The sequence below is a fragment of the Taurulus bubalis genome, assembly GCF_910589615.1.
Source record: "Taurulus bubalis genome assembly, chromosome: 8".
Lineage (NCBI taxonomy): Eukaryota > Metazoa > Chordata > Actinopteri > Perciformes > Cottidae > Taurulus > Taurulus bubalis.
In genome coordinates, this window is record NC_136596.1 from 3,116,766 (window position 1) to 3,144,415 (window position 27,650).

Sequence of the window (27,650 nt, forward strand, 5' to 3'; positions counted from 1 at the left end):
TTGTGCATCTTTAGTCACTATCTCGTACATCTTTAGTCACTATCTCGTACATCTTTAGTCACTATCTCGTACATCTTTAGTCACTATCTCGTACATCTTTAGTCACTATCTCGTGCATCTTTAGTCACTACCTTGTGCATCTTTAGTCACTATCTCGTACATCTTTAGTCACTACCTTGTGCATCTTTAGTCACTATCTCGTACATCTTTAGTCACTATCTCGTACATCTTTAGTCACTATCTCGTACATCTTTAGTCACTATCTCGTACATCTTTAGTCACTACCTTGTGCATCTTTAGTCACTATCTCGTACATCTTTAGTCACTATCTCGTACATCTTTAGTCACTATCTCGTACATCTTTAGTCACCATCTCGTGCATCTTTAGTCACTACCTTGTGCATCTTTAGTCACTACCTTGTGCATCTTTAGTCACTATCTCGTACATCTTTAGTCACCACCTTGTGCATCTTTAGTCACCACCTTGTGCATCTTTAGTCACTACCTTGTGCATCTTTAGTCACTACCTTGTGCATCTTTAGTCACTATCTCGTACATCTTTAGTCACCACCTTGTGCATCTTTAGTCACCACCTTGTGCATCTTTAGTCACTACCTCGTGCATCTTTAGTCACTACCTCGTACATCTTTAGTCACTACCTTGTGCATCTTTAGTCACTACCTTGTGCATCTTTAGTCACTACCTTGTGCATCTTTAGTCACTATCTCGTACATCTTTAGTCACTACCTTGTGCATCTTTAGTCACTATCTCGTGCATCTTTAGTCACTATCTCGTACATCTTTAGTCACTATCTCGTACATCTTTAGTCACTATCTCGTACATCTTTAGTCACTATCTCGTACATCTTTAGTCACTATCTCGTGCATCTTTAGTCACTACCTTGTGCATCTTTAGTCACTATCTCGTACATCTTTAGTCACTACCTTGTGCATCTTTAGTCACTATCTCGTACATCTTTAGTCACTATCTCGTACATCTTTAGTCACTATCTCGTACATCTTTAGTCACTATCTCGTACATCTTTAGTCACTACCTTGTGCATCTTTAGTCACTATCTCGTACATCTTTAGTCACTATCTCGTACATCTTTAGTCACTATCTCGTACATCTTTAGTCACCATCTCGTGCATCTTTAGTCACTACCTTGTGCATCTTTAGTCACCATCTCGTGCATCTTTAGTCACTACCTTGTGCATCTTTAGTCACTATCTCGTGCATCTTTAGTCACTATCTCGTACATCTTTTCTTCTGACCTGTTGGCTGCTCTCTCCAAGAAAGGAAGACGGGGGGGGAGGGGGGGGGGGGGAAGTCTTAAATAAAAAGCATTACATAGAATAAGAATAGATTGGTTTAATTATCAAAATTGTAACTCGTACAATTCCCTGCAGAAAGAATGAATGGCATGATGCAAACAAGAGCATTCTGTTCTGATCAGCTGTTCAGAGGGAGAAAGAGACTCCATAACCAGAAACACAGACACCAGGAAAATATAAAAGATGATGGAAAGTGAACAATGTGATTCCCGGGTGGAGCGACGAGGCCGCGATGTGAACGTAGCTCCACCCCTTTACCGAACAGTCCCACGCCGGAGGTTCCCTGGAGGAGGACGAGCTTCAGAAGTCCTCTTCGGCGTTCCGGCTCCTGCAGCTCTTCAGTTGCTTCAGCCGCTCGACGCACTCCTCCACGGAGCGCTCGCCGTGCACTTTGTTATCGCGCGTGCGCACGTTCACGGTGTCGCTCGTCTTCTCCTTCTCGCCCACCACTGAAACGCACAGGAGAACCAATGAGGAGGCTTCACACACTGACCAATGGGTTTCATGACTTTTCCAGGTTTTCCATGAGCGTAAGAACCCTGTGATAAGAAGACGGACAGCGGTAAAGAAAAGGGGCGTGGCCACTGACCCAGGATGAAGTTGTACTGCGCCAGCTGAGCGTTCCTGATCTTCTTGTTCAGGGTGCAGCCGGGGACGAGGTCCACGTCGGCCATGAAGCCGCTGCTGTGGAACTGCTGCTGGACCTACAGCGACCGGAGAGACGTGAGGTTTAAAAAGATCCTCCCGCTCACATCACAGGCGTGTGACGGTCACGCGAGGAGGCGTTTACCTTCTGAGCGTATTCCTCACAAGTCGGCCCCACGGGAACGACCATCACCTGGCGAGGAGAGAGCCACAGCGGCCTGAAACACAACGCATGGATTAGCCCGTTAGCGGCTCCTGAAACATCAAATGGACCTGAACCCTCTCAGTCTACTGGAATAATGCAGCCGCTTACGAACCATTTGCCGCCGTAGTTCTCGGTCAGGATGGCGATCATCCGCTCCACCGATCCCAGGATGGCTCTGTGGATGATCACTGGCCTCTTCTTGTCGTCGCCATCTTGGCTACAAAGACAACAGAGATCAGATGGAGGAATTAGTATCAGAACTTAATGTTCTCCTGAAACATTGATTTCTCCGGTATTCCTTTTGATTACGTTTACTTTTACTACAATATGTATGGAGCTAAATCCAGGTCATATGTTTTGTTCATTTGAAAAAAAGATTTGAACCTGAAAAATCCAGTTTTGTTGTTGAACTTTGAAAAATAATATTTTTTTCAGTTTTCAGTAACAGATTTTATATTTTCAACTTTCACTCTGAATCTGAAAAAAGTGGTGAAAATTGAAAATATAAAATCTATTACTGAAAAAAAAAAAATAAAGTTCAACAACAAAACTTGATTTTTCAGGTTCAAATCTTTTTTTCAAATGAACAAAACATGACCTGGGCTCCATAAATATGTTGATAAAAATGATATTTTACTTCTCTCCCGGTTTCCCTTCAACAACGAGGTGCGTCCTCGTTGTTGAAGGGAAACCGGGAGAGAAGTAGAATATCATTTTTAGCGGGAGGAGGAAGAGGAAGAGGAGCTACCTGACGAAGGACAGGTTGAAGCGGATCGGGAGCTGGAAGTCCAGCTGGATGGTGGCACACTGATGGTAGCGGCCGATGGCGTCCTTGATCTGGATGTCGATCTGCGGAGGAAGGACTCCGGTGGTCAGGCGTTGCCCCCGGTTACGGTTTTAAAATACAAAAAGTACGGCGTTAGCCGGCGACTCACCTTCGGCCCGTAAAACGCTCCGTCTCCGGGGTTGAGGACCCACTTCTCCCCGAACTCGTTCAAGCTGTTCTCCAGTTGCTGTAAAGAAAGAAAGGGAAACGAGCCATAAGCTTTGTTACCGTAGCAACGGCCGACCGGCAGGTAAACGTGTTCAGACGTCGCCTTCAGCCGGAACTAATATGAGAAACGTTGATATAGATAATATTTAACAATATAGACAATATGCAATGCTGCTGGAGGAATTAATGAGGTGAAGCACGGCCAGGTGTGTTCTCCTCACAACAGGGTGTGTGTGTGTGCGTGCGTGCGTGCGTGTGTGCGTGCGTCTTTGTGTGTCCGTCTCTTTGTGTGCGAGCGTCTGTGTGTGTGTCTCTTTGTGTGTGTGTTTGTGTCGCCTTCTCTTTGTGTGTGTATGTGTGTGTCTCTTTCTCTGTGTGTGTATGTGTGTGTCTCTTTCTCTGTGTGTGTATGTGTGTGTCTCTTTCTCTGTGTGTGTATGTGTGTGTCTCTTTCTCTGTGTGTGTATGTGTGTGTCTCTTTCTCTGTGTGTGTATGTGTGTGTCTCTTTCTCTGTGTGTGTATGTGTGTGTCTCTTTCTCTGTGTGTGTATGTGTGTGTCTCTTTCTCTGTGTGTGTATGTGTGTGTCTCTTTCTCTGTGTGTATGTGTGTGTCTCTTTCTGTGTCTCTTTCTGTGTGTGTGTGTATGTGTGTGTCTCTTTCTGTGTGTGTGTGTGTCTCTTTCTGTGTGTGTGTGTGTGTATGTCTCTTTCTGTGTGTGTGTGTGTGTATGTCTCTTTCTGTGTGTGTGTATGTGTGTGTCTCTTTCTGTGTGTGTGTCTCTTTCTGTGTGTGTGTATGTGTGTGTCTCTTTCTGTGTGTGTATGTGTGTGTCTCTTTCTGTGTGTGTGTGTGTATGTGTGTGTCTCTTTCTGTGTGTGTGTCTCTTTCTGTGTGTGTGTGTGTGTCTCTTTCTGTGTGTGTGTGTGTGTCTCCTCTCTGTGTGTGTCTCTCTTTCTCTGCGTGTGTCTCCTTCTGTGTGTGTGTGTGTGTATGTGTGTCTCCTTCTGTGTGTGTGTGTGTATGTGTCTCCTGTGTGTGTGTATGTGTGTCTCCTTCTCTGTGTGTGTATGTGTGTCTTTCTCTGTGTGTGTGTATGTGTGTCTCCTGTGTGTGTGTATGTGTGTCTCCTGTGTGTGTGTGTCTTTCTCTGTGCGTGTGTGTGTCTTTCTCTGTGCGTGTGTGTCTTTCTCTGTGCGTGTGTGTCTCTTTCTCTGTGCGTGTGTGTCTCTTTCTCTGTGTGTGTGTGTGTGTGTGTGTATCTCCTTCTCTGTGTGTGTCTCTTTCTCTGTGCGTATCTCCTGTGTGTGTGTGTATGTGTGTCTCTTTCTCTGTGTGTGTGTGTGTATCTCCTTCTCTGTGTGTGTCTCTTTCTCTGTGCGTGTGTGTCTCTTTCTCTGTGCGTGTGTGTCTCTTTCTCTGTGTGTGCGTGTCTCTTTCTCTGTGCGTGTGTGTCTCTTTCTCTGTGTGTGTGTGTGTGTCTCTTTCTCTGTGCGTGTGTGTGTGTCTCTTTCTCTGTGCGTGTGTGTGTGTCTCTTTCTCTGTGCGTCTCTCTCTCTGTGCGTGTGTGTGTGTCTCTTTCTCTGTGTGTGTGTGTGTCTCTTTCTCTGTGCGCGTGTCTCTTTCTCTGTGCGTGTGTCTCTTTCTCTGTGCGTATCTCCTGTGTGTGTGTATGTGTGTCTCTTTCTCTGTGCGTGTGTCTCTTTCTCTGTGCGTGTGTGTCTCTTTCTCTGTGCGTGTGTGTGTGTGTCTCTTTCTCTGTGTGTCTCTTTCTCTGTGCGTGTGTGTGTGTGTCTCTTTCTCTGTGTGTCTCTTTCTCTGTGCGTGTGTGTGTGTGTGTGTGTGTCTCTTTCTCTGTGCGTATCTCCTGTGTGTGTGTATGTGTGTCTCTTTCTCTGTGCGTGCGTGTGTGTCTCTTTCTCTGTGCGTGTGTGTCTCTTTCTCTGTGCGTGTGTGTGTGTCTCTTTCTGTGTGTGTGTCTCTTTCTCTGTGCATGTGTGTGTGTGTCTCTTTCTCTGTGTGTGTGTGTCTCTTTCTCTGTGCGTGTGTGTGTGTCTCTTTCTCTGTGCGTGTGTGTGTGTCTCTTTCTCTGTGCGTGTGTGTGTGTCTCTTTCTCTGTGCGTGTGTGTGTGTCTCTTTCTCTGTGCGTGTGTGTGTCTCTTTCTCTGTGCGTGTGTGTGTCTCTTTCTCTGTGCGTGTGTGTGTCTCTTTCTCTGTGCGTGTGTGTGTCTCTTTCTCTGTGCGTGTCTCTTTCTCTGTGTGTCTCCTCTGTGCGTGCGTGTGTGTCTCTTTCTCTGTGCGTGTGTGTCTCTTTCTCTGTGCGTGTGTGTGTGTGTCTCTTTCTCTGTGCGTGTGTCTCTTTCTCTGTGCGTATCTCCTGTGTGTGTGTATGTGTGTCTCTTTCTCTGTGCGTGTGTGTGTGTGTATGTGTGTCTCTTTCTCTGTGCGTGCGTGTGTGTCTCTTTCTCTGTGTCTCTTTCTCTGTGCGTGTGTGTCTCTTTCTCTGTGCGTGTGTGTGTGTCTCTTTCTGTGTGTGTGTCTCTTTCTCTGTGCATGTGTGTGTGTGTCTCTTTCTCTGTGTGTGTGTGTCTCTTTCTCTGTGTGTGTGTGTCTCTTTCTCTGTGCGTGTGTGTGTGTCTCTTTCTCTGTGCGTGTGTGTGTGTCTCTTTCTCTGTGCGTGTGTGTGTGTCTCTTTCTCTGTGCGTGTGTGTGTGTCTCTTTCTCTGTGCGTGTGTGTGTCTCTTTCTCTGTGCGTGTGTGTCTCTTTCTCTGTGCGTGTGTGTGTGTGTCTCTTTCTCTGTGCGTGTGTCTCTTTCTCTGTGCGTATCTCCTGTGTGTGTGTATGTGTGTCTCTTTCTCTGTGCGTGCGTGTGTGTCTCTTTCTCTGTGCGTGTGTGTGTGTGTATGTGTGTCTCTTTCTCTGTGCGTGCGTGTGTGTCTCTTTCTCTGTGTCTCTTTCTCTGTGCGTGTGTGTCTCTTTCTCTGTGCGTGTGTGTGTGTCTCTTTCTGTGTGTGTGTCTCTTTCTCTGTGCATGTGTGTGTGTGTCTCTTTCTCTGTGTGTGTGTGTCTCTTTCTCTGTGCGTGTGTGTGTGTCTCTTTCTCTGTGCGTGTGTGTGTGTCTCTTTCTCTGTGCGTGTGTGTGTGTCTCTTTCTCTGTGCGTGTGTGTGTGTCTCTTTCTCTGTGCGTGTGTGTGTCTCTTTCTCTGTGCGTGTGTGTGTCTCTTTCTCTGTGCGTGTGTGTGTCTCTTTCTCTGTGCGTGTCTCTTTCTCTGTGTGTCTCCTCTGTGCGTGCGTGTGTGTCTCTTTCTCTGTGCGTGTGTGTCTCTTTCTCTGTGCGTGTGTGTGTGTGTCTCTTTCTCTGTGCGTGTGTCTCTTTCTCTGTGCGTATCTCCTGTGTGTGTGTATGTGTGTCTCTTTCTCTGTGCGTGCGTGTGTGTCTCTTTCTCTGTGCGTGTGTGTGTGTGTATGTGTGTCTCTTTCTCTGTGCGTGCGTGTGTGTCTCTTTCTCTGTGTCTCTTTCTCTGTGCGTGTGTGTGTGTCTCTTTCTCTGTGCGTGTGTGTGTGTCTCTTTCTGTGTGTGTGTCTCTTTCTCTGTGCGTGTGTCTCTTTCTCTGTGCGTGTGTGTGTCTCTTTCTCTGTGCGTGTGTGTGTCTCTTTCTCTGTGCGTGTGTGTGTCTCTTTCTCTGTGCGTGTGTGTCTCTTTCTCTGTGCGTGTGTGTCTCTTTCTCTGTGCGTGTGTGTGTCTCTTTCTCTGTGCGTGTGTGTGTCTCTTTCTCTGTGCGTGTGTGTGTCTCTTTCTCTGTGCGTGTGTGTGTCTCTTTCTCTGTGCGTGTGTGTGTCTCTTTCTCTGTGCGTGTGTGTGTCTCTTTCTCTGTGCGTGTCTCTTTCTCTGTGTGTCTCTTTCTCTGTGCGTGCGTGTGTGTCTCTTTCTCTGTGCGTGCGTGTGTGTCTCTTTCTCTGTGCGTGCGTGTGTGTCTCTTTCTCTGTGCGTGCGTGTGTGTCTCTTTCTCTGTGCGTGCGTGTGTGTGTCTCTTTGTGTGTGTGTGTGTGTGTGTCTCTTTCTCTGTGTCTCTTGCTCTGTGCGTGTGTGTCTCTTTCTCTGTGCGTGTGTGTCTCTTTCTCTGTGCGTATCTTTCTCTGTGCGTGTGTGTGTCTCTTTCTCTGTGTCTCTTGCTCTGTGCGTGTGTCTCTTTCTCTGTGCGTGTGTGTGTGTGTGTGTGTCTCTTTCTCTGTGCGTGTGTCTCTTTCTCTGTGCGTATCTCCTGTGTGTGTGTATGTGTGTCTCTTTCTCTGTGCGTGTGTGTGTGTGTCTCTTTCTCTGTGCGTGTGTGTGTGTGTGTGTCTCTTTCCCTGTGCGTGTGTGTGTGTGTCTCTTTCTCTGTGTCTCTTGCTCTGTGCGTGTGTGTGTCTTGCTCTGTGCGTGTGTGTGTGTCTCTTGCTCTGTGCGTGTGTGTGTGTGTGTCTCTTGCTCTGTGCGTGCGTGTGTGTGTCTCTTTCTCTGTGCGTGTGTGTGTGTCTCTTTCTCTGTGCGTGTGTGTGTGTGTCTCTTTCTCTGTGCGTGTGTGTGTGTGTCTCTTTCTCTGTGCGTGTGTGTGTGTCTCTTTCCCTGTGCGTGTGTGTGTGTGTGTCTCTTTCTCTGTGTCTCTTGCTCTGTGCGTGTGTCTTGCTCTGTGCGTGTGTGTGTGTCTCTTGCTCTGTGCGTGTGCGTGTGTGTGTGTGTCTCTTGCTCTGTGCGTGCGTGTGTGTGTCTCTTGCTCTGTGCGTGTGTGTGTGTCTCTTGCTCTGTGCGTGTGTGTGTGTCTCTTGCTCTGTGCGTGTGTCTCTTGCTCTGTACGTGTGTGTCTCTTGCTCTGTACGTGTGTGTCTCTTGCTCTGTGCGTGTCTCTTGCTCTGTGCGTCTCTTTCTCTGTGTCTCTTGCTCTGTGCGTGTGTGTGTGTGTCTCTTTCTCTGTGTGTGTGTGTGTCTCTTTCTCTTTCTCTGTGCATGCGTGTGTCTCTTTCTCCCTGTGTGTGTGTGTGTGTCTCTTTCTCTGTGCGTGTGTCTCTTTCTCTGTGCGTGTGTCTCTTTCTCCCTGTGTGTGTGTGTGTGTGTGTGTGTGTGTGTGTCTCTTTCTCTGTGTGTGTGTGTGTGTGTGTCTCTTTCTCTGTGTGTGTGTGTGTCTCTTTCTCTGTGTGTGTGTGTGTGTGTGTCTCTTTCTCTGTGCGTGTGTCTCTTTCTCCCTGTGTGTGTGTGTGTGTGTGTGTGTGTGTGTGTGTGTGTGGAGAGAGGCTCTCCAGAAATGGCAGCTCCACAAAATGACCGCCAGTAAAAGATCAATACTTTCTCTGCCTGCTCCCAGACGGCCGCGTCCCCGAGGAACTTCTCTGGCCGGGTGGCGAGGTTGAGCTTGAAGGTGAAGCCGAACACCTCGTACACGGCCCGCAGGAAGTCCAGGCAGCCCTTGATCTCCTCCTCGATCTGGGAGTGAAGAACAGATAATTATTCTTCTTGAAAACTATTCGGAGGTCGTTTGATTTCCTGGATAATATTGCGTCGTATATTTCTGCTCATTAAAGGTACGGAAAACCTGCAACCCAAAAACTAGAGCTGGAAGGTACTGAAGATGTGGAATTACCCGTTCAGCAGGGAGTACACAACATACACGGTTCGGTACGCTTTCGGCACAATTAGGGAAAAACAAAATGGAGATTTATAATAGTTTCCAGGATTTTCAAGCTTTGTGTCCTTATAAAGTACGTAACACGTGACCTCTGTCTTTACAGGGGTCGCACAAAAAACTATAAAGTAGTAGTGAATATGAGATGCGAGTTTCCAGATCATTAAAATCCCTCCTCGTTATCGTGGAGGTTTGTTTATGACTTCATTCCTGTTACAACAGTATAACGTACAAACAAAGCTCTAAGGCGCCCGAACAGTCAGAAATGTGTAAATATATGAATAAATGACCAAAGTAAACAGAAACGGCACTGATACTCACACTTCATATACTGTACTTACATAATTAGCATTGTTGCACTCAGCTATTGTTTATTTACACCTCACACACTTAATATACACATACTTTACATTTTTGCAATTTTATAGTTTAATTTAATATTATTGTGTGTATATATATATATATATATATATATATATATATATCTTTCATCCCTGTTGTTTTTATATCTTATTTTTGTCTATAAATTGGTGCTATGTCGACACCAAATTTCCCCTTGGGGATTAATAAAGTATATATGCATTCATTTATAATGTTAATAACATAATAATATGCAACAATAATTCTGCAATGCCTCGTAAGACTTTGACCTCGGACAGCTTTTTGAAACTTGTGAAATAACATTTAACCTTTGTTCAAAATAATGAATATACTTATTTAGGCTTACAGTATATGAGCAATTGTCATCAAATGGCAACAATAAGACTATTGGGCAGTAGACTACAGATTCAAAGTGTTTTATTTAGATTTCTTGAACAGAACTTTGACGGCGAGTCGTTCGTATCGCCGGTAACTTCAACTTGGAGTGAAAGGATAAAAAGTTGGAGGAACGCTGTAGACATCTTAACGCTGATTGGCCAAAACTCGACACATCAAAGATGTTTTATTGCGAAGATCACGACATCACCTTTTTCTCCATGTCTCACTCCAATCTCTAAATCCGCCAGTAACTAACGTTAGCTAGCTAAAGCGAACTATGTTTTTTTTTAATGGTCTTGCCCTTTGCCCTCCTGCATTTCCGACACTGACCACTAAGTAAGCGTGCGGCGCTCACCTGGTCCATGGTGCAGAAGATGTGGGCGTCGTCCTGCTGGAAGCGGCGCACCCTGGTGAGGCCCGTCAGCGCTCCGGACAGCTCGTTCCTGTGCAGGACGCCGAAGTCGGCCATGCGAATGGGCAACTCTCTCCAGGAGCGCGGCCGGTGGTCGAACATCAGACTGCAGACAAACGCACACGGGCATCGTGAGGAGAGAAAAGAAGAGAAACCACAAACCGCAACGCCGACCTCTGGTTATCACAATAACACTACCTGTAAAAGTTGGATTTAACGTGCAACACAAAAGGAAAAGCATTCGCTCCGTTTCCATGTGAACTCCAGAGCGGCTGCCAGCGAGGACGGCACAAAGACGGGTCCGTTTACAGAGAGATAAAAGATCGGAACACAAAGAGCTGCAGCTCTTCAGGCTGCAATGCAGCATCCAGCAGGAAATTGAACTGGGTCGTTCAACAAGTGAACACACAGCAGGAGCGTCGGTCCATTACAAGAGGAGCGGGAGGACAATCTGTTGAAGCGGCGAAATATGGAGATTCATTTAATGAAGACGCCGTCCAACTCCAGATAACGAGAACAAGGAGCAAACTCTCAAGAGGCCGAGGAGTGAGGCACCGCGGTGCCGAGAGGCCGAGGAGTGAGGCACCGCGGTGCCGAGAGGCCGAGGAGTGAGGCACGAGAGGCCGAGGAGTGAGGCACCGAGAGGCCGAGGAGTGAGGCACCAAGAGGCCGAGGAGTGAGGCACCAAGAGGCCGAGGAGTGAGGCACCAAGAGGCCGAGGAGTGAGGCACGAGAGGCCGAGGAGTGAGGCACGAGAGGCCGAGGAGTGAGGCACCAAGAGGCCGAGGAGTGAGGCACGAGAGGCCGAGGAGTGAGGCACGAGAGGCCGAGGAGTGAGGCACCAAGAGGCCGAGGAGTGAGGCACGAGAGGCCGAGGAGTGAGGCACGAGAGGCCGAGGAGTGAGGCACCAAGAGGCCGAAGAGTGAGGCGCCGAGGAGTGAGGCACGAGAGGCCGAGGAGTGAGGCACCAAGAGGCCGAGGAGTGAGGCGCCGAGGAGTGAGGCACGAGAGGCCGAGGAGTGAGGCACCAAGAGGCCGAGGAGTGAGGCGCCGAGGAGTGAGGCACGAGAGGCCGAGGAGTGAGGCACCAAGAGGCCGAGGAGTGAGGCGCCGAGGAGTGAGGCACCGAGAGGCCGAGGAGTGAGGCACCGAGAGGCCGAGGAGTGAGGCACCGAGAGGCCGAGGAGTGAGGCACCGAGAGGCACCAAGAGGTCAAGGAGTGAGGCACCGCGGTGCCAAGAGGCTGAGGAATAAGGCACCGCGGTGCCGAGGAGTGAGGCACCAAGAGGCCGAGGAGTGAGGCACCAAGAAGCCGAGGAGTGAGGCATCGAGAGGCACCAAGAGGTCAAGGAGTGAGGCACCGCGGTGCCAAGAGGCTGAGGAATGAGGCACCGCGGTGCCGAGGAGTGAGGCACCAAGAGGCCGAGGAGTGAGGCACCAAGAAGCCGAGGAGTGAGGCACCAAGAAGCCGAGGAGTGAGGCACCAAGAAGCCGAGGAGTGAGGCACCAAGAAGCCGAGGAGTGAGGCACCAAGAAGCCGAGGAGTGAGGCACCGCGGTGCTAAGAGGCTGAGGAGTGAGGCGCCAAGAGGCCGAGGAGTGAGGCACCAAGAGGCCGAGGAGTGAGGCACCAAGAGGCCGAGGAGTGAGGCACCAAGAGGCTGAGAGGCCGAGGAGTGAGGCGCCAAGAGGCTGAGAGGCCGAGGAGTGAGGCGCCAAGAGGCCGAGGAGTGAGGCGCCAAGAGGCCGAGGAGTGAGGCGCCAAGAGGCCGAGGAGTGAGGCGCCAAGAGGCCGAGGAGTGAGGCGCCAAGAGGCCAAGGAGTGAGGCGCCAAGAGGCCAAGGAGTGAGGTACTCAACTTGAGGCGCAAAAGCATTGAAATTGTTGCGAGCGCGAGGCGGTCAAAGTGGAGTTTTGAGATGAAAAAGAAACACACACCCATCCAGGGTGCTTCTTTTGCTCGCTCTGTGCACCCGTTTATTTTATTTGCATTGTTGGGACTCATTAAGCGGCGTGTATGCATACAAAGTGGTGGATCTAGTGCACGTAAAACATTGCCAAATTTGGTGGGGGACCAAATTTTTCCCAAAGATTATATTAGAAAGCAAAATGAGGAAGAAGGCGGGTTTTACTCAGAAATGCTGAACATGCAAGAGTGAGATAGTCATGGATCACCGGTGGTGGAAGAAGTACTACGAGTGAATCTTTTGTAAAAATGCAAGATAGTAGATAATAACAAAAATGTATTTAATGTACAAATGGGCTCTTTAGGGGATGGGAATCATTAAAGGCCACAATGGCTTCTTATTACAAATTATAAGCATTTTGCAATACGCCGAGTATTGCGTTAACACATTCATGACCTTTTCTTCCTTCTTTATTTTCTTAAAGCGCATCTGTTTTGATGTAATAAGATAATACGTATTCACTCATTAATCTCCCGCCGGTCATTTTTATTGCTGCACGATGGTTTCATCATAAACTCATCATTAACGTAGCAGCGTGAACGGTTCAGTCTGCGTAGTCTCATCCTGCTGGCTCTGCCCAAAAGGAGGGAAAACACTCCCTCTGGTGGACAGAGAAGGTAATGGTTACCAAAAAAGGTTTCATGCAGTTAGTGTTGAAAAAATGATTATATCAGGATTATTGACAGAGGAAATATCCTCAGAGTGTTCACGATTATTATTTCCCTTTTACTTTGTTCAAGTCATCCGGGGATTTACATATTGCTGAGAAAGCGTTTCCTTTTGAACAACTCTGCTCAAGTTTCTCATCTAAACTACATTTAAGGAAGCAGTAAATAAAATATCAGCGGATCACATGACCCTGTGGTTTTTTTCCTACATTTAAAAAAAATTATCCCACACTGCCGAGTTCAGGAACTTTGTTTTTTAGCGGATATGTTGGTTCCCTCTGACATTCTCACGGCTCTTCTCAGCGATCGAGGCGAGTGGCAGGACTCCAACACGCGCGCACACACACACACACACACACACACACACACACACACACACACACACACACACACACACACACACACACACACACACACACACACACACACACACACACACAGACTGGTTTTCATCACGGATGTCGTCGCTTCTTCCAATCCTCTTGGTTATGAAACCGACTCGTATAACCAGTCAAGACTGTTAATCCCTGTTTGCTCTACTAACCGTTCATAAGACAAAAGATGAACACTTGTAGTACGAGTTTTAAAATAATGACGTTAATAACAACAATGAATAAATAAGTAATGCATAAACCTCACCAGTGTCCGGGGCAGTTCATGGGCTTGAGGGCGAAGGTCTCCTTCTCCACGTCGAAGGAGAACATGTTCTCGCTGTAGTGCTGCCAGTGGCCGGAGGTCTGCCACAGCTTGCTGTTGTAGATGTTGGGCGTCACGACCTCCTGGAACCCCCGGCTCCGGTACTCGCTCTGCCGGAGACAACGGGGTTCATCTCACCAAAAGGATCTCATAACGCTCACAAAGCACAAGCAGCCTGGAGAGCGTTCACTTCCACCTCCGAGACGGTTTAAAAAGAGGATTTGGGGTCCGCTTGACCTGCTTTTTATTTCCATGATTTGTTTTATTGTGTTTTTTCCTGCTCCACCTTTTAATGTATATTTTACTCTGCTTTCTTAACTGTTGAAATGTTAGTGTCAATCTGGTTTTAACACCTTTATTTTTTCCTGTACAGCATTTTGTGACCTTTTGTCTGTGGAAAGTGTAATATAAATGAACCGTACTTACTTAAAGTGAAAGGAAAAGCTCGCCATGTTTAGATGTAAATGTATTTTTAAATTCCATAAAGATCCGATGATGATAATGAAATAAAACCAGGCGATATTATTTTAAATCCCTACAGCTGCTGCAGTTAGTCATGTGATCTGTTTAATAAACACATGGCATCACTCCTCAGTCAGAAATCCATTTCCTCACAAGTGGAATTGATTCCATCGAGACCGAGGGAGTCTGATCGATCTTGTGACCAGAAGGTGAGAGGGAGATTTTATTCAACGGGGCGTCACAACCGCATCTATTTTAAGACGCGACGTTTCGATTGATAACGATATCTTGAGACGACCCGTTTGAGCACGGAGCGAGCGCAAATTAAAAAACGCGTCGATATCCGCTGACGGCATTATTGCCGTAGGAAGAGAGGGCGGCGATATGAAATTGCATTCTATTTAAGTTATTATAAGTTTTTTAAATCCCTTTGTTTGAGGTGCGAGTCTATAATAAGGTACGGTCGGACACAAAGCTGCACTTCAACATATAACATATATAACCGCACCTAAAACAGAGTTAAAATGGCAGCAATGCGCCTCGTGAATATAGAAAAGCTGCTCTTAGTGGTCTGTTCTTCCTCCCTGCCATTTTAAAACGCTTCCTTTCCTCTTTTCTCACGTCTTCCCAGTTCAGAGTGAGATCACAGTAATTATCCGCCGGCTTACTCTGATGAACTCGATCAGCGTGTTGTAGATGAAGGCGCCTTTGGGGAGGAAGAAGCAGCTGCCTGGACTCAGGTCGTGGAAGAAGAACAGGTCCTGCTCCTGGAAAACAGAAAAATAATAATAATTATTGTTTGTTAGCGTAAGGGGAAACAAAAAAGGTCCAACTGGTTTTTACTTTCTAATGCAGTGGTTCTCAAACTGTGGGGCGCGACCCTCTAGTGGGGCGTGGCGGTATTACTGGTGGGGCGCGGATATTTTTATTGCATTTCTTTCTTTTTAATATTTGTTTTATAATCCTTTATTAATCCCAGAGTGGGGAACTTATTCTCTGCATTTGACCCATCCTCATATCTGCACTCATTTTGTTGAACGTTATTGTTATGATCTTTATATTTAGTGCAAAACAGGCACATTTTTGTGCCAAATATTAGTAATTTTTTGCATAGATCTAACTTGTTCTAACAAAGTGATTGCACGTGTTATTAGTTTTTGTCTATTAAAACTAATAACATTCTATTATTTGAAAAAGCACGGACGGAGGAGTCACAAAATGTTGTTTCAATAAAAATTCAGCATGAACCATTTTGTTAGAATTTTGTAATGGCAACAAAATGGTCTGAACTTTGAACTAAACCAGTGGCTCTCAAACTGTTTCTGTCACGCCCCACTTTGGAGGAAGAGAAATGTTCCACACCTGATATTGTTTTACGGAATAAACAACAACACACACCCTGATCTGATAATTACCTGTGAACAGTTCATAATGCCACATTACAGAGACGTGTGGCTGAACACGTTTCTAACAAGTCACCAAGTGAGTGATACATGAAAAAAGAAAAGCTTGTGCTGCATTTCCCACATCAAACCCCTTCCACCTTTCCTTTAGTAACCTTCCTGTGAGAGGAGACCGGTTTAGAGCCACGGCCTCCTAAAGCTTATTTCCCTGCTGAAGCCAAAGCGTCGGCACTTCTCGGCTCGTACCCGGCCCAGCTTGCGGTGATCTCTGTTCTTGGCCTCCTCCTGAAACTTCTCCCACTCTTTGAGCATCTTGGGGTCGGGAAAGGAGATCCCGTAGATCCTCTGGAGGGTTTCCATGTCCGCCTTACCCTCCCAGTACGTAGACGAGTTCTGAGGGGAAACGACACCACAACCAATTTTAAAAAAGAATATGTGAGCTTTCCGTCAGCCTTTTTCAGGTCCATCAAATCCCTGAAGAATAAAACATAGCAGCTGCTAAAAATACACACCATCATTAATCACAGAGCGGATCTATTTTACGCCGATGTGGAGAATGTGGATTTCAGAAAAAAGCCCATCTGATAAATATTTAGAAAAATGACCTGACGAATATTTTAATAACATTTAAAACGGGACCGAGGAATCCGCCGTGTTGGGAGCTTCTTCTTCACCTCCTCTAAACGATGTCGTCAAGTTAGTGAAGAAGTTTTTCCAGTTGCGCAATCGTTGTGAGATCAGTGGATGTGTTTTCTTCGTTGTGTTGAGCTCTCAGGGCCACCGTACAAATGTGCACAGACTACGGTCCTTAAAAAGCAACCGGGTTCAGGGTTCATACACATTCTGACCAATGGATTTCATAACTATTCCATGACTTTTAACCAAATTTCCATGACTTTCTTTTAAAAGCATATTAATTATTTCAAACTCAGCGTAAATGAACGTCATGAACACATGAATATAACACATTTACATGACTTTTACTAAACTTTGGGGATTTCATTTTTTTCAAGGACTTTTCCAGGCCTGTAAATAACCATTTTAAAAATCAGGTTTTCCATGACTGTAACAACCCTGCTCCTTTAAATCAACAATAAAATCCCCAAACACAACAACTACTGGTTTGCTGGAGAAAAGAAAACAAGCGGCTCACCTTGTGGATCTTCAGTGCCTTGATCTTTCCTGTATGTCTCACATGAGGCCCGCGACACAAGTCGATTAAGGGACCACACCTGGAACGCACAATGTTTAGAAGTGTTGAGCATTATTAGTGTTCAAATTGAAGTAAACATGGATTTATTGAGGACATTTTCAGCTGCAAACTTGGTGCTTTAGTGTGTTTTTATTCCATCATGACAGGATCACATGCACGGGCCTCACCTGTAAACGGTGGTGGTGGGAGTGGTGACCTTCTCATTCAGAATGCGGCACTTGAACTTATTGTACTGTGAAGGAGAAGATGTGGTTTTACACTTCGGTTCCTCGTATTCAACGCTCTTTTTGTTGTTGCGTTTGTTTTCACAAATACCTTGAACATTTCCAACAGAGTTTCCTTCTTGATCTCCAGCCTCTCGAACGGCTGCTTCTCCTTGATGATTTTCTTGCACAAGGTCTCCAGACCCGGGAAGTCATTGCTGGAGACGCCTCTGTGCAAAACATCAGAGAAAACACATCAAGTCCACTGCATCCACCTAGTCCTCCATTAATATGCAAAGTGCACTAAACTCAGGCTGCCAGTGGCATCACGGATCACATGACCAAACAATAAGCCGTGTGGCCGAACCCTTTTGTTCACGCGTGTAATTCTTTGACTTGCAGAAACCGATAACCTCAGCGGAGCGCAAGCTAACGGCTAAAGGTCCTTGGCTTCAAGTCAAAATATCCTCCTTCTCCAGGAATACCATTAGCATAAAATTACTTCATTAAGGAGTCTGTAGAATTAATTAGACAGCTCTCCTGCAGCCGAAGTGGAGAGAAACGCATCTGCTTCAGGGGAAGGTCAGGAGGAAAAGTTTTTTTACGGAGAGGAAGTGGAAAAGTTTTCTAAAGGGCCGTTTCAGCCCAGTCGTCTCTCGGCCCAGCAGTAAACAACGGCTCTGCTTTTTAAAGAGATTTTTAGGTTTCCGATCCCGTGGGCGAATATGGAAAGATGCAATCTGGAGTCCAGAACGCAAGAAAAACATTTTAAAAAAGGGTCTCCAACGGCATGGCAATCGACCCGTTTTGCGAGCGGAGAATCAGACCGCCGGCTCTTGACAGGGTTCATACACATTCTGACCAATGGACTTCATGACTTTTCCATGACTTTAAACCAAATTAAATGACTTCTCCATGATTTTAAACCAATTTCCATGACCAAACATTTAGTGAAATCTGGGTGTAAACAGTAAAAAGTGAGTAAATGTAGTATTTAAACTAACAATGAGAACACAAAGCATACAGTAAACCTTAAATGACACAAATGAATGAGACAATAGCTTGATTAAAAGAATAAACATTTATATAGATGCCTGCTTATATTTTGAGCGTCTTTCTTTTAAAAGCATATTAATTATTTCAAACTAAATGAACGTCATGAATATACAACATTTACATGACTTTTCCAGGTTTTCCATGACCGTAAGAACCCCGCCTTGAGAAACTGAGAAGCAAAAGGAACTCACTCGCTGCTCTCCAGGAACATGTCGTAGTAGAAGCCGGTCTCGATGGGCGGGCCGTAGCAGAGGCAGCCGCCGTACACCCGCTCCATGGCTTCACCCAGGATGTGGGCGCTGGAGTGCCAGTACACCTAAAAAATGAAAAAATAGGAATGTTAAATAAGGACGCAAAGTATGATTGGATTCACTCTCTTCTACCGACCTCTTCAGGTGCAGATTTCAGCCCGTTGTGCAGATAATGAAACTGAAATTGGGCTTTTAATTTAGGAACAAGTCTCATTATTCTCTCAGACGGGTCTCTGCCACTTTTACGACGGGACGTGATTGCAGCAGCGTTTTACATCCTCACGTCTCCTCTGCATGTAAATCACAGCTCTGAGGTTTATTATTGATTGTAAACGTCTCATTCATCACTTTGACCTCGCCTGAACAACGGCTCGCGAATACGGTTGAATGAACTCTGCAGGGTGCTATGGTGCAGTAACCTGAACACTGACAACAGATATATATTTAGAACTTTAGGTTGCAATTAGTAGGTTTAATGGTGGGAATAAATACATAATTATCTTGTAATATATATGTAAGCGTATTCAATAGAACATAGCCTCAGAGATATATCTATTTTACTATTGCTGTGGAAACGATTCCTTCAAACCACTGAGTTTATTACAGCTTCTCGTCAAAAACTCCTTTTCACAAGATTACCTTCACCCAATACTCATTTTTACTGAGCAGCGCTTGAACGCATCACAGCAAACCTCTGGGTTTTCCCCATGAAACCGAGTGTAGTCGACCGATTCACCGACTTAATTATCCCGTTATCGACCTTTCAAACATGAGACTGATAACATCGTTTCAGACCAGGGAGGAGGTCGACTCACAGCTTGAGCCTCCTCATCATCAAACTTGAGCAACTGGAGGCTGCAGTCTTCCTCCAGCGGTCGGTCCAGGTCCCACACACCGCCGTTCACCTTGGCGATCACCGTGCCGTCGGCGAGGCCTTGACTGGACGGGGAAAGAAGTTCCACGTCAAAAGATTGTGCAGACGTATAAAGACAATCTGCGAAAAGTTTGGCCAATTTGAACAGATGCATTGGTCAAAAACGTCTTCCGTGACTTCCCCTACAGGTGACATATTAAAACGTGACATTAAAATGGGTCTGATATAAATAAATAAACAAACATACATCTCATAAGAACCGTAAAACCTTCCAATGCTCTTTATCTATTCGTTGCTTGACTTCAGGAACGTTTAAGTGAAACCCGCGATAGTAACTGCTATGTTTCTAATCAAGTTAAGATGATTTATTCACAAGATAACAAAGAAAATCCCACAATACAATAACCGTGGAACAATAAATAATAAACCGGTACAATCAGTGGTGTTGCATGAAAGGCTCTCTGAAGGTTTTTGCAGTCATGTACAGTCACCAGACCTATGATGGATTTAGTTTGACTGAAATTAAAATATATAAAACTAGCATTGATCCTTCTACGACCTAAAAGCAGACTTGTGGGTCACAGAAAGTTAAAACAACCAAACCATAAACAGCCTTGAGCTCACTGTCATCAAGGAGAACGTATGGAGGCCTGGAGCTGGTGAATGGTGATGATGGAGCTGCTTCAATTATTCCGTGTTTACTGTGCAGTCTGGTCATGTGAACTTTGGATGCAACACCCTTGAGGTTTTCATAAATTTGTCCTGTGCTACATAGAAACAAAACAAAAAGTAACGGCTACAGCGAGCTCATAATCGCACCAACCTGATTCCACAGGCCACCTCGTACGGCGTGGTCTTCCAGGACTCGGCGTCCACCACCTTTCCGTCGGGCAGAGTCACCTTGATGGCTCGGCTGTCCTTCGCAGCTCTCTCCGCCTGCAGCGCTTCGTGCTCCGCCTTCAGCTTAGTGTACAGAGAGAGACGCTCGTCGATGTACTCGGGTGCTGGCGTCAGCTAGACGGAGACAACGACGAAAGGTGAGTAAATGGAAAATTGCTTGTGTTGTATCAAACTTTTATTTGGCTGTTAATCTGCATAACTCTTAAAGATAGGGTTGGTAATCTTGAGAAACTAGGAAGAGAAAAATATATGCATTTTTATTATCCATATCAAAAAACCCTGTCCAGTGTTGCTGATCCTTTTCCAATGAAAGTAGCTAAATATCTAAATTAAGTATTTTCTTCGTCCAACAACTTTCTTCGGAGCAGCTCAGCATCTTATCTCCTCAGCTTTTTGGCAGTTGGAAATCTGTGCAGCGATTTACCATATTGAATGTTTACGATACTAGAATTGAAAACCCCAACAACCAAAGAAAACATCAGCTTCTACATACTTATATACTTATAGCAACTCACCTCAGATCTTCCAGTCTCCCCAGCAGCACCTTTGACCTTCTTCTTTCCTCCATCTTTAGCGTTTTCAGCTCCCGCCTGTCCAAAGAAAATTAGAAAATGTTAGTGAGCATTGTTTTGTTTTACATCAGGAAGAAAGTTGATGGAAGACACATTCAGACACAACTTCATAGCTAAAGGTGGGACAGATGCACACCCTACCTACACTGTGCATGACAGACACACAAACACATTATTTAACACTATAATAAATGTTCCATGTTGGTAACTTAGTTGCATAGCTTACTATACAGAGCAGTTAGACAGATCATGTGGAAGACCTAAAACACAAAGTGCTGGAGGGAAATCCAGCATACAAGTGATCTAAAAACAAATTATGTTTGAAGTGGTTCTCGCCACCCGACAGCACACACCGGAGTTATTAATAGAAATGTGTGGGAGTCACTCACAAACCAGTTTTTAAGAGACCAGATAGTTGAATGAGCGTTTGGCGTGAGGCGACTATTAGCTTGAAGTTACATCAGCCGAAACCAAAACTCGGCGACTGGGCTCGCTCATTCACAATGTGGCTAATTAAAGAGTTTAAAACTAAAATGTAACGAAGCCCTCTGTTATCTTTAGAGTTCACCTTTTGGGTAAAGCCAACACTTCGCTATTTATCTAGCTAGCTAGCTAACAGGTTAGCGCCGCATTGCTGACACTCGACTAGAGGCTAGCTAGCTTCTAGCCGGCTAGCATGACTTAAATGTAGCCAGTTACAAAACGGAAGCGTTACCTTTTTCTTCTCGTCCACCCGCAATTCGCTCATTTTCTCCGCGACAGCGTGGTCTGCCATACCGAGTGAAACAGTCACCTCACTTTGAGAGATATAGCGTTAACTTCTGCGAAGTCTCGGCAGCGGGGTAAGCAGGCAGGGTCGCCGGGTAAGGGCTGATGACGTACCCGGATGTTGCGACGCTGATGCAACATTGCAGGGGGCGGAGCTTTCTCTGACAGAGGGCAACGTGCAGCCGGTCGCGCGATTAAATGACCTCCTAAACTTGATTTAGGAACACATTGAAATACATAATAATCTGTCAAATGTTTTAATAATGTCCAGTTAACTGTTGGTTTTTCTGTCAACTTTATTTGAACGTCTGGATTATGTTTTCAAGGCCTTCTCCACAAGTTCTTTTTTATTTCTTCATTTGTTTGTTTGTTTATGTATTTGTGTTGGTATATAATAGTATATACTGTATTCATTTTTGGTGTGCATTTTAAAAGTTTAAAAGGTATTTTGTGTTATCTATTTGAATTACTCAGTAAATGTTCAGTACATTACAATTAATATTCATACATATATGAATTTAATATATGTATATATATATATATTAATATAATATATATATTAATTTAAATGTACTGAATAATTCAAATAAAATACAAATGACCCATTATATATATATATATATATATATATATATATATATACACACATTTAAATGTACTAAATAATTCAAATAAAATGTAAAAAAATTACCCATAAAATAATTGTAACACTTGTAAAAATTAATAGGAATATGAAAACTTTTAAAATGCACAAAAAATTTATCCCAACTAGATATTCCATCCATAAGGTATTTTGTGTATATATATATATATATATATATATATATATATATATATATATATAGATAGATAGATAGATAGATAGATGTATTTCTAGGAGAACCAGGAGACCTTTTTGCAAGCACACACACTTTCTTCAGAAAGTGCACTTTCCCAAGTTGTCTCTGCAAACTTGTTAGATTTTCTGTGTGAAAGGAAGAGAAACAAGCCGGGGGATTTTTCTTTTTTTATCTATTGATCTCTGGATGCTCTTTCATTTATTGGTTTCTCGTGCTCTTGCACAACATGGTCACTGACAGCACAGTTACACTCTGAGTTGTAGAGCCCGTTTTTTTTAAAGGCCACAAGAAAACACTTCTTATTTCACTGTTTAGAAATGAAGCAGACTTTACGCTTGTATTCTTCTGATAAATTATTTAATCCAAACTGGTTCAAGGCAAACGAAAAACTTTCTGTTTGAGGGTGCATTCAAAATCACTGTTTCTGAATTCTATTCTAGTATTTTAGATGTTTTCGCCCAGCAGGGACATGACATTCGATCCGAGTGAAATCCTCTCATCCATACAGTCTGAAGTACGTCTTCCTTCTGTTCGGCTTCAGGTGTTTTTATTGCATGCATTGCCCAACTGCCTTTGAGGCTCACGGCTACTGTTATGTCAGCCGGTTTTAGAGTGACAGTCAAGCAGAACTTCCTTTAAATAGCCTGAACGGTCATTTGTGGAGTAGAAAGAGAAGAAAGGGAATATTTGCAGAATAAAGTGGAGGGCTCGACGCCCACTGTGCGTCGGCCGGTTTTAGAGTGACAGTCAAGCAGAACTTTAAATTCACGTTCTTCAATGTGTTTTCCTGCGACCCCGTAATTAGAAAGTGGTGCCAAAAGGGTCTGGCCGAGCCTCAGTGGTATGCGACGAGTTGGGATGAGAACGTGTTGAGTTTTCAGATAAACGGCCTCTGAATTGGTCCAGCACCGACCTGCAGGTTTTTAATCCGTACTCGCCGCCTTTTCCAAAACTGCTCAGCTCCGCTGCTGCTGGCAGACGTCGACTTCTGCTGCAGCTGACTGTCTGATATCGAGTGCTGTGGGTTTCTGGCAGCCTGTCGTTTCTTGCAAAAATGGTTTCATGGTGTTCAGTTTTATTCCAACGACACGGAGAGCACGTCAAACGGCTTTTTCTAACTCGGGCTGCCGGTTTGCTCTGCAGCTGCTGTTGATTTGGTTGTCATTTTTCTTCTCATTCAAAACAAAAGCAGCAGTTATCCTTTTGAAAGTTTGGTCGACGTTGCCAAATTTTCTGAGGCTACAGCTGCTGAAAAAAAACAACTTGTTTGCTTTTCCATGATGTCAAGTGTGTCCTATGTCTTTCTACACAAAACACATGGTTAAAAATAAATAAAACACTTGGCTAGATTTGGATGCGTGAAGATGCGGTTGGGAGGAGGAAAATATGAAGCGATGAAGATGGACGAGCGTCAATCTAGTTTACTTTGTAACAGAGTATTTCTACACTGTAATATTGCAACTTTGTATTCCTGTGTTGTAGCTACTTACTGTTCTTCCTTGACTCTTTTGTTTACTAATGCTACGTTCGATAAGCATTGCAGATTTTTTTTTTCCGCCTGACTTTACTTGCTCGACTAAACAGGGTTTAAATACAAGAGGAGGGTAACGAGGAACAGGTGGAAACAATGAGGGCAGCACAGGTGAAAGGAATGCACAATCAGGGAACAGGGCAGACAGACAATCACGGGGACAGGAAGTGCAGGAACACAGAGGACACACAAGACAACGACTTCACAATAAGACAGGACGCCAAACAAACCAACATCATAACAAAAAGATGCTAAAGACATTTGGTAAACCAATTTCCATCACCTAAACCGAGTTACCACCTATATACCACCTGTAAAGTTATGTTTTCACACGAAATATGAATAATTTCCAAAAATCGAGATTCCATTTTTCAGCTTTAGAGTCATATTTTGTCTTTACACTTTTGCCTTATGGTGCCTCATTATAAAGAGAGCTGACATTGTTCTGCAATTTATGATGTAAAACATGGGTATGTATCTTATATGCAAGTGCCTTAAAAGGTGAATTTAAGAAATGTCAAAATCGAGGAAAATCAACTGAAAATGACCTCAGTGTTCCAAGAGTTAAGGATGAGAAGAGATCAGGTTTTGGGAGAATGCAGAATAAAAGGTTTGTAGTTTTGTCTGTTTCACATTTGCCCCTATTTCTGTTTTTATTACAATCCATCTTTTCTTTTTTTCTCTTTTAATGATTCATGTTTCTCTTTAAACTGCACTGATTCATTCTAATTGCTGTGTTGTTGTGCACATGTCCAACGCATTCATTATAGAGTCCCGGTATGTTTTCTAATCTTGAATCAGACGAACCAACTAATCTACACACATAATTCACACACACAATGCACGCATAATCAAAAGGAGAAAGGGCAGATTAGCGCCGTCTATGATTAAAACCACGTCGCAGAGAGAGAGCGGCATCCGAGGTCATGTTTGGGCCGTGTGCTTTTGCTGTCTTCCTTTTTTGCCTTGAAGGCTCCAGACTTCAAGACAACGTGTGCATTTCAATTACAGTCGAATGGTGGGTTTTAAACTTGTGACACCCACTGAGGGAATAAGGGAGAAGCTGCAGCGCACTGCGCTATGCTGCTGCGCTCGGGCTTCTTGAGAGAGAAGAGTGGAATTCTTGAATAATTAACCTTCGAGGACTTGAAAAGTTAGGCGCCATGTTCTATTTCTTTTTTTTTGGGGGGGGAGGCTCAGCCTCAGTGTTGTTGAGGCGACAGGACATGCATCCGTATATTTAAAAATGCATTTTGTATGCTTAATTGTGGGGATCATACATTCACATAAGGTCGTAATTTATCGAATTTATTTATTTCATTTCCCGTTCTAAAAGTAGCACGATTAACGGCGCGAAGCAAATCAATTTTGACGCGTTCCTGATTAAATAATGAGTCCGAGCAACTGGTAAAATACGACCACTCTGTTTTTTTCCTCCCCCTTATAAATAAAGCAGTGCACAAAAGGTGTGAGAAAATAAAAAGCGAAAAGGGAGCCGCTTGTTATTTATAGCGCGGAGGTGAAAAAAGAAATGTGTCAAAGGCGAAGGAGAAGCCCTGGAAACGTGGATTCATGGGCCCTTGATGTTGGGAGGATTGAGACGTCTGCGGCATGTCGAGATATGAAAACCTCACGCCGCTACAACCTCTAGGTGTCAGTAGAGAAACCCGGACAAGTCTCTCCAACACTTGCTGTTTTTTTCACTTCCCCACAGCTGACACCGTCACCTCCCTCTCTGAAGTTTTGATGGGATTTGTTCCACACGCATCATGAATATTTTATCCCTCTCTGGTAATTTTTTCTTCTTCTTTTATTTCTCTTCCTCTCAATGCGGGGAACATCCCTGTTCCGTGCTCTGGGAATACCTCGTGATTGGAGAATTTCTTTTGGGGCGGGGCCTAATTGGATAAAAAAATCCTCACCACAAAAGCCAACATCCGCAAAAACAAAGCCTTGAATCTGGAAAGCGGCGAAAAGATGCAGAGAGACCGACTGTGAGAGCAGGGAACACTCTTCTCCATCTCATGCAAGGCTGAGAGCGCTGAAGGGAGGTGTGAGGTCTCACTGAGGAAGCCTGCTGGTCTTTCTGCTTCAAGGACGAGTTCCATTATGAAAAACCCCACTGGCCTTCAGCGGCCCACGTATGAGGGTAACACCAGGTCAGAGACGAGGGCAGCGACTACCCCCCACCAGCTGCTGTGAGATCCCTTGTGAGGTGGTCCCATCATCCCCAGGCTCCTCCTGAGAGGCCATCACATTACGCCCATCGGCAGTCCTAACACACACACACACACACACACACGGAGACAACACACAACTCAGTAGGGCTGATTTGATGATTCAATTATGGCTGCACATTTCATCAAATGTTTTTTTATCATTAATTTCCTTTGTCTCCATCAACTTTGCACTAATTGCAGAGTGCAGTTTTGTCCCTTTCGGCGCTTTAGAGGCATCGAGTGTGAATCTCTATGTGCTTCTGATTTGCTTTGAGGAAAAATTAGTCTTGAACATTTTTAGTCAGACAAATCACATGCACCTGGCCCTGTGAGGAGTCAGCAGGCACGTATGGAACAGGAAATGAAAAGTCTTTTGACAAAGCGAGGGGCCCTCGAGCGCACTGCCATAACCGGGCACCGAAAAATATTGTGCAGTTTGCTGAAGCCGAGTGCGAGACATGTAGACACACACACACACACACTCACGAACGCAAGCACACACACACACACACACACACACGATCGATCGCATGATCCTCCCGGTGGAGATAATAATAATAATCTATTCAAAAGGTTACCTAAAAGTTACCTTTTTTCACCGTGTGTTTGTGTTTTATTCAGTCAATCATTACAATACAATACAATATTTTATATAATATACAAAACGGTAAGACTGAAAAGGTATAGAAGCAAAAATGCATATATCAGTTGAAAGTGTGTAGTGAAGTAATCTGAGATATGCGCGTTGGCAGCATCCATTACTTAATCTACATTCAAAACATCCAAACAATGGTGCATTGTTCTCAACACTCACATCGTAACGTCTGTGACTCTCCCACTTTCCTCAAGTATAATGCACCTCACTCAACGTACTGTATGAATACAAATAACGCACTCGGAAATTGCTCTTCTGATCGACATCAACCCATTGTCTCCCACTCCATCTCCACAACACACACACACACACACACACACACACACACACACACACACACACACACAAGGTCTGTTTCTGGGTCAGTTGCCTTCCTCTTCTGATGCTTCCTGCAGAGTTTCTGGTTCAGACAGAGTTGCTCCCTTTGAGTCAGACGTTCAAGACGCTGATGCGCACATGAAACGGCCGTGACAGCAGTCGGATGAATTGCAATAAACACGAGCTGGGGGAGGAGAAAAAGCAATGCAATGCAAAAAAAATACAAAAATGTTGTTTAGCACTGAGCTGCACTTGTTTTCATTCAAGGTGAATCACTCACGCTCGACAGTGAAGTGGCACCGAGTTACGAAGCAGAATGCCACATTAAAGTAAAGCGCATCCATTCTGTTGCATTGGTTTATGCACCTAGACAATAAGGGGAAATAAGGTGTGCCAGTCTGTGCCAGTCAACAACAACAACAATAAAAAGATATAAATAAATCATAAGCAGTAACATTTCTGTGTGCTCTATTTGCTCAAAGCGTATAAGCGCGGGTGACATTCCAGGCAGCCGGTGGTCGGAGGTCCAGATTACGCCGCTTCATCTCTGCATCGCCACATAATGTCAAACACACCAAGGGAAGGCTTTCGTGAGGCGGCCTATTTTATTTGTTGTGCTTCCCGGGGAGAAAGGTAAAGCAGAAACAGAATGGGGAAGAGAAAAAATTGGCTATTTATTTCCCCCACACCCACATCTCTGCTTGCATCTTAGTAAGAAATGAGAATCTGTCGATGTATGAAATTTAAATCGCATCACAACCAGAGGAAAAAAAACCTATTGGCTGGATCAGGATTATGGAATTATTGTCGTCTCTGCGGTTCCGTGTCGACGTTGTGTTTACCGTTCACCGTGCAGGAACCACAAATTGCCCCTTAAAGTGTGGAAGGTCTTCCCTCAGCCGGGCGGTGGCAGATCAGCTGGTCGAGGTTAGTTAGGTCGAGAAGCAGCGACGTGGAGGAGAGCGAGGGATGGGAGGATTAGGATGGATCCCTTATCGTTCTGCTCAGTCTGCTGTGCTCAGGAGCAGGAAGAAAATTGAAACTAACA

General features: G+C 44.8%; 1 protein-coding gene across 1 annotated transcript; it reads right to left on the reverse strand.

Moving 5' to 3' along the window:
- Positions 1–1,363: 1,363 nt before the first annotated feature.
- Positions 1,364–21,127, reverse strand: tars1 (threonyl-tRNA synthetase 1). Its single transcript, XM_079222851.1, has 19 exons — positions 20,988–21,127; positions 20,216–20,290; positions 19,624–19,814; positions 18,742–18,865; positions 17,867–17,991; positions 16,732–16,849; positions 16,584–16,648; positions 16,357–16,435; positions 15,450–15,596; positions 14,469–14,567; positions 13,282–13,448; positions 9,951–10,113; positions 8,500–8,637; positions 3,121–3,198; positions 2,934–3,034; positions 2,298–2,402; positions 2,126–2,198; positions 1,925–2,039; positions 1,364–1,784 (listed from the first exon to the last, which is right to left on the reverse strand). Exons 1-19 carry the CDS (start codon positions 21,045–21,047, stop codon positions 1,636–1,638), a joined length of 2,172 nt encoding a protein of 723 aa, XP_079078977.1. The 5' UTR covers positions 21,048–21,127; the 3' UTR covers positions 1,364–1,635.
- Positions 21,128–27,650: the final 6,523 nt, after the last annotated feature.

Coding starts and splice junctions, on each gene's coding strand:
- tars1 (XM_079222851.1), bottom strand. CDS start 21,047: ATGGCAGACCACGCTGTCGCGGAGAAAATGAGCGAATTGCGGGTGGAC. Junction 2,403..2,933: donor TTCAACCTGTCCTTCGTCAG/GTAGCTCCTCTT, acceptor TTGTCTTTGTAG/CCAAGATGGCGACGACAAGA. Junction 2,199..2,297: donor GAGAACTACGGCGGCAAATG/GTTCGTAAGCGG, acceptor GTTGTGTTTCAG/GCCGCTGTGGCTCTCTCCTC.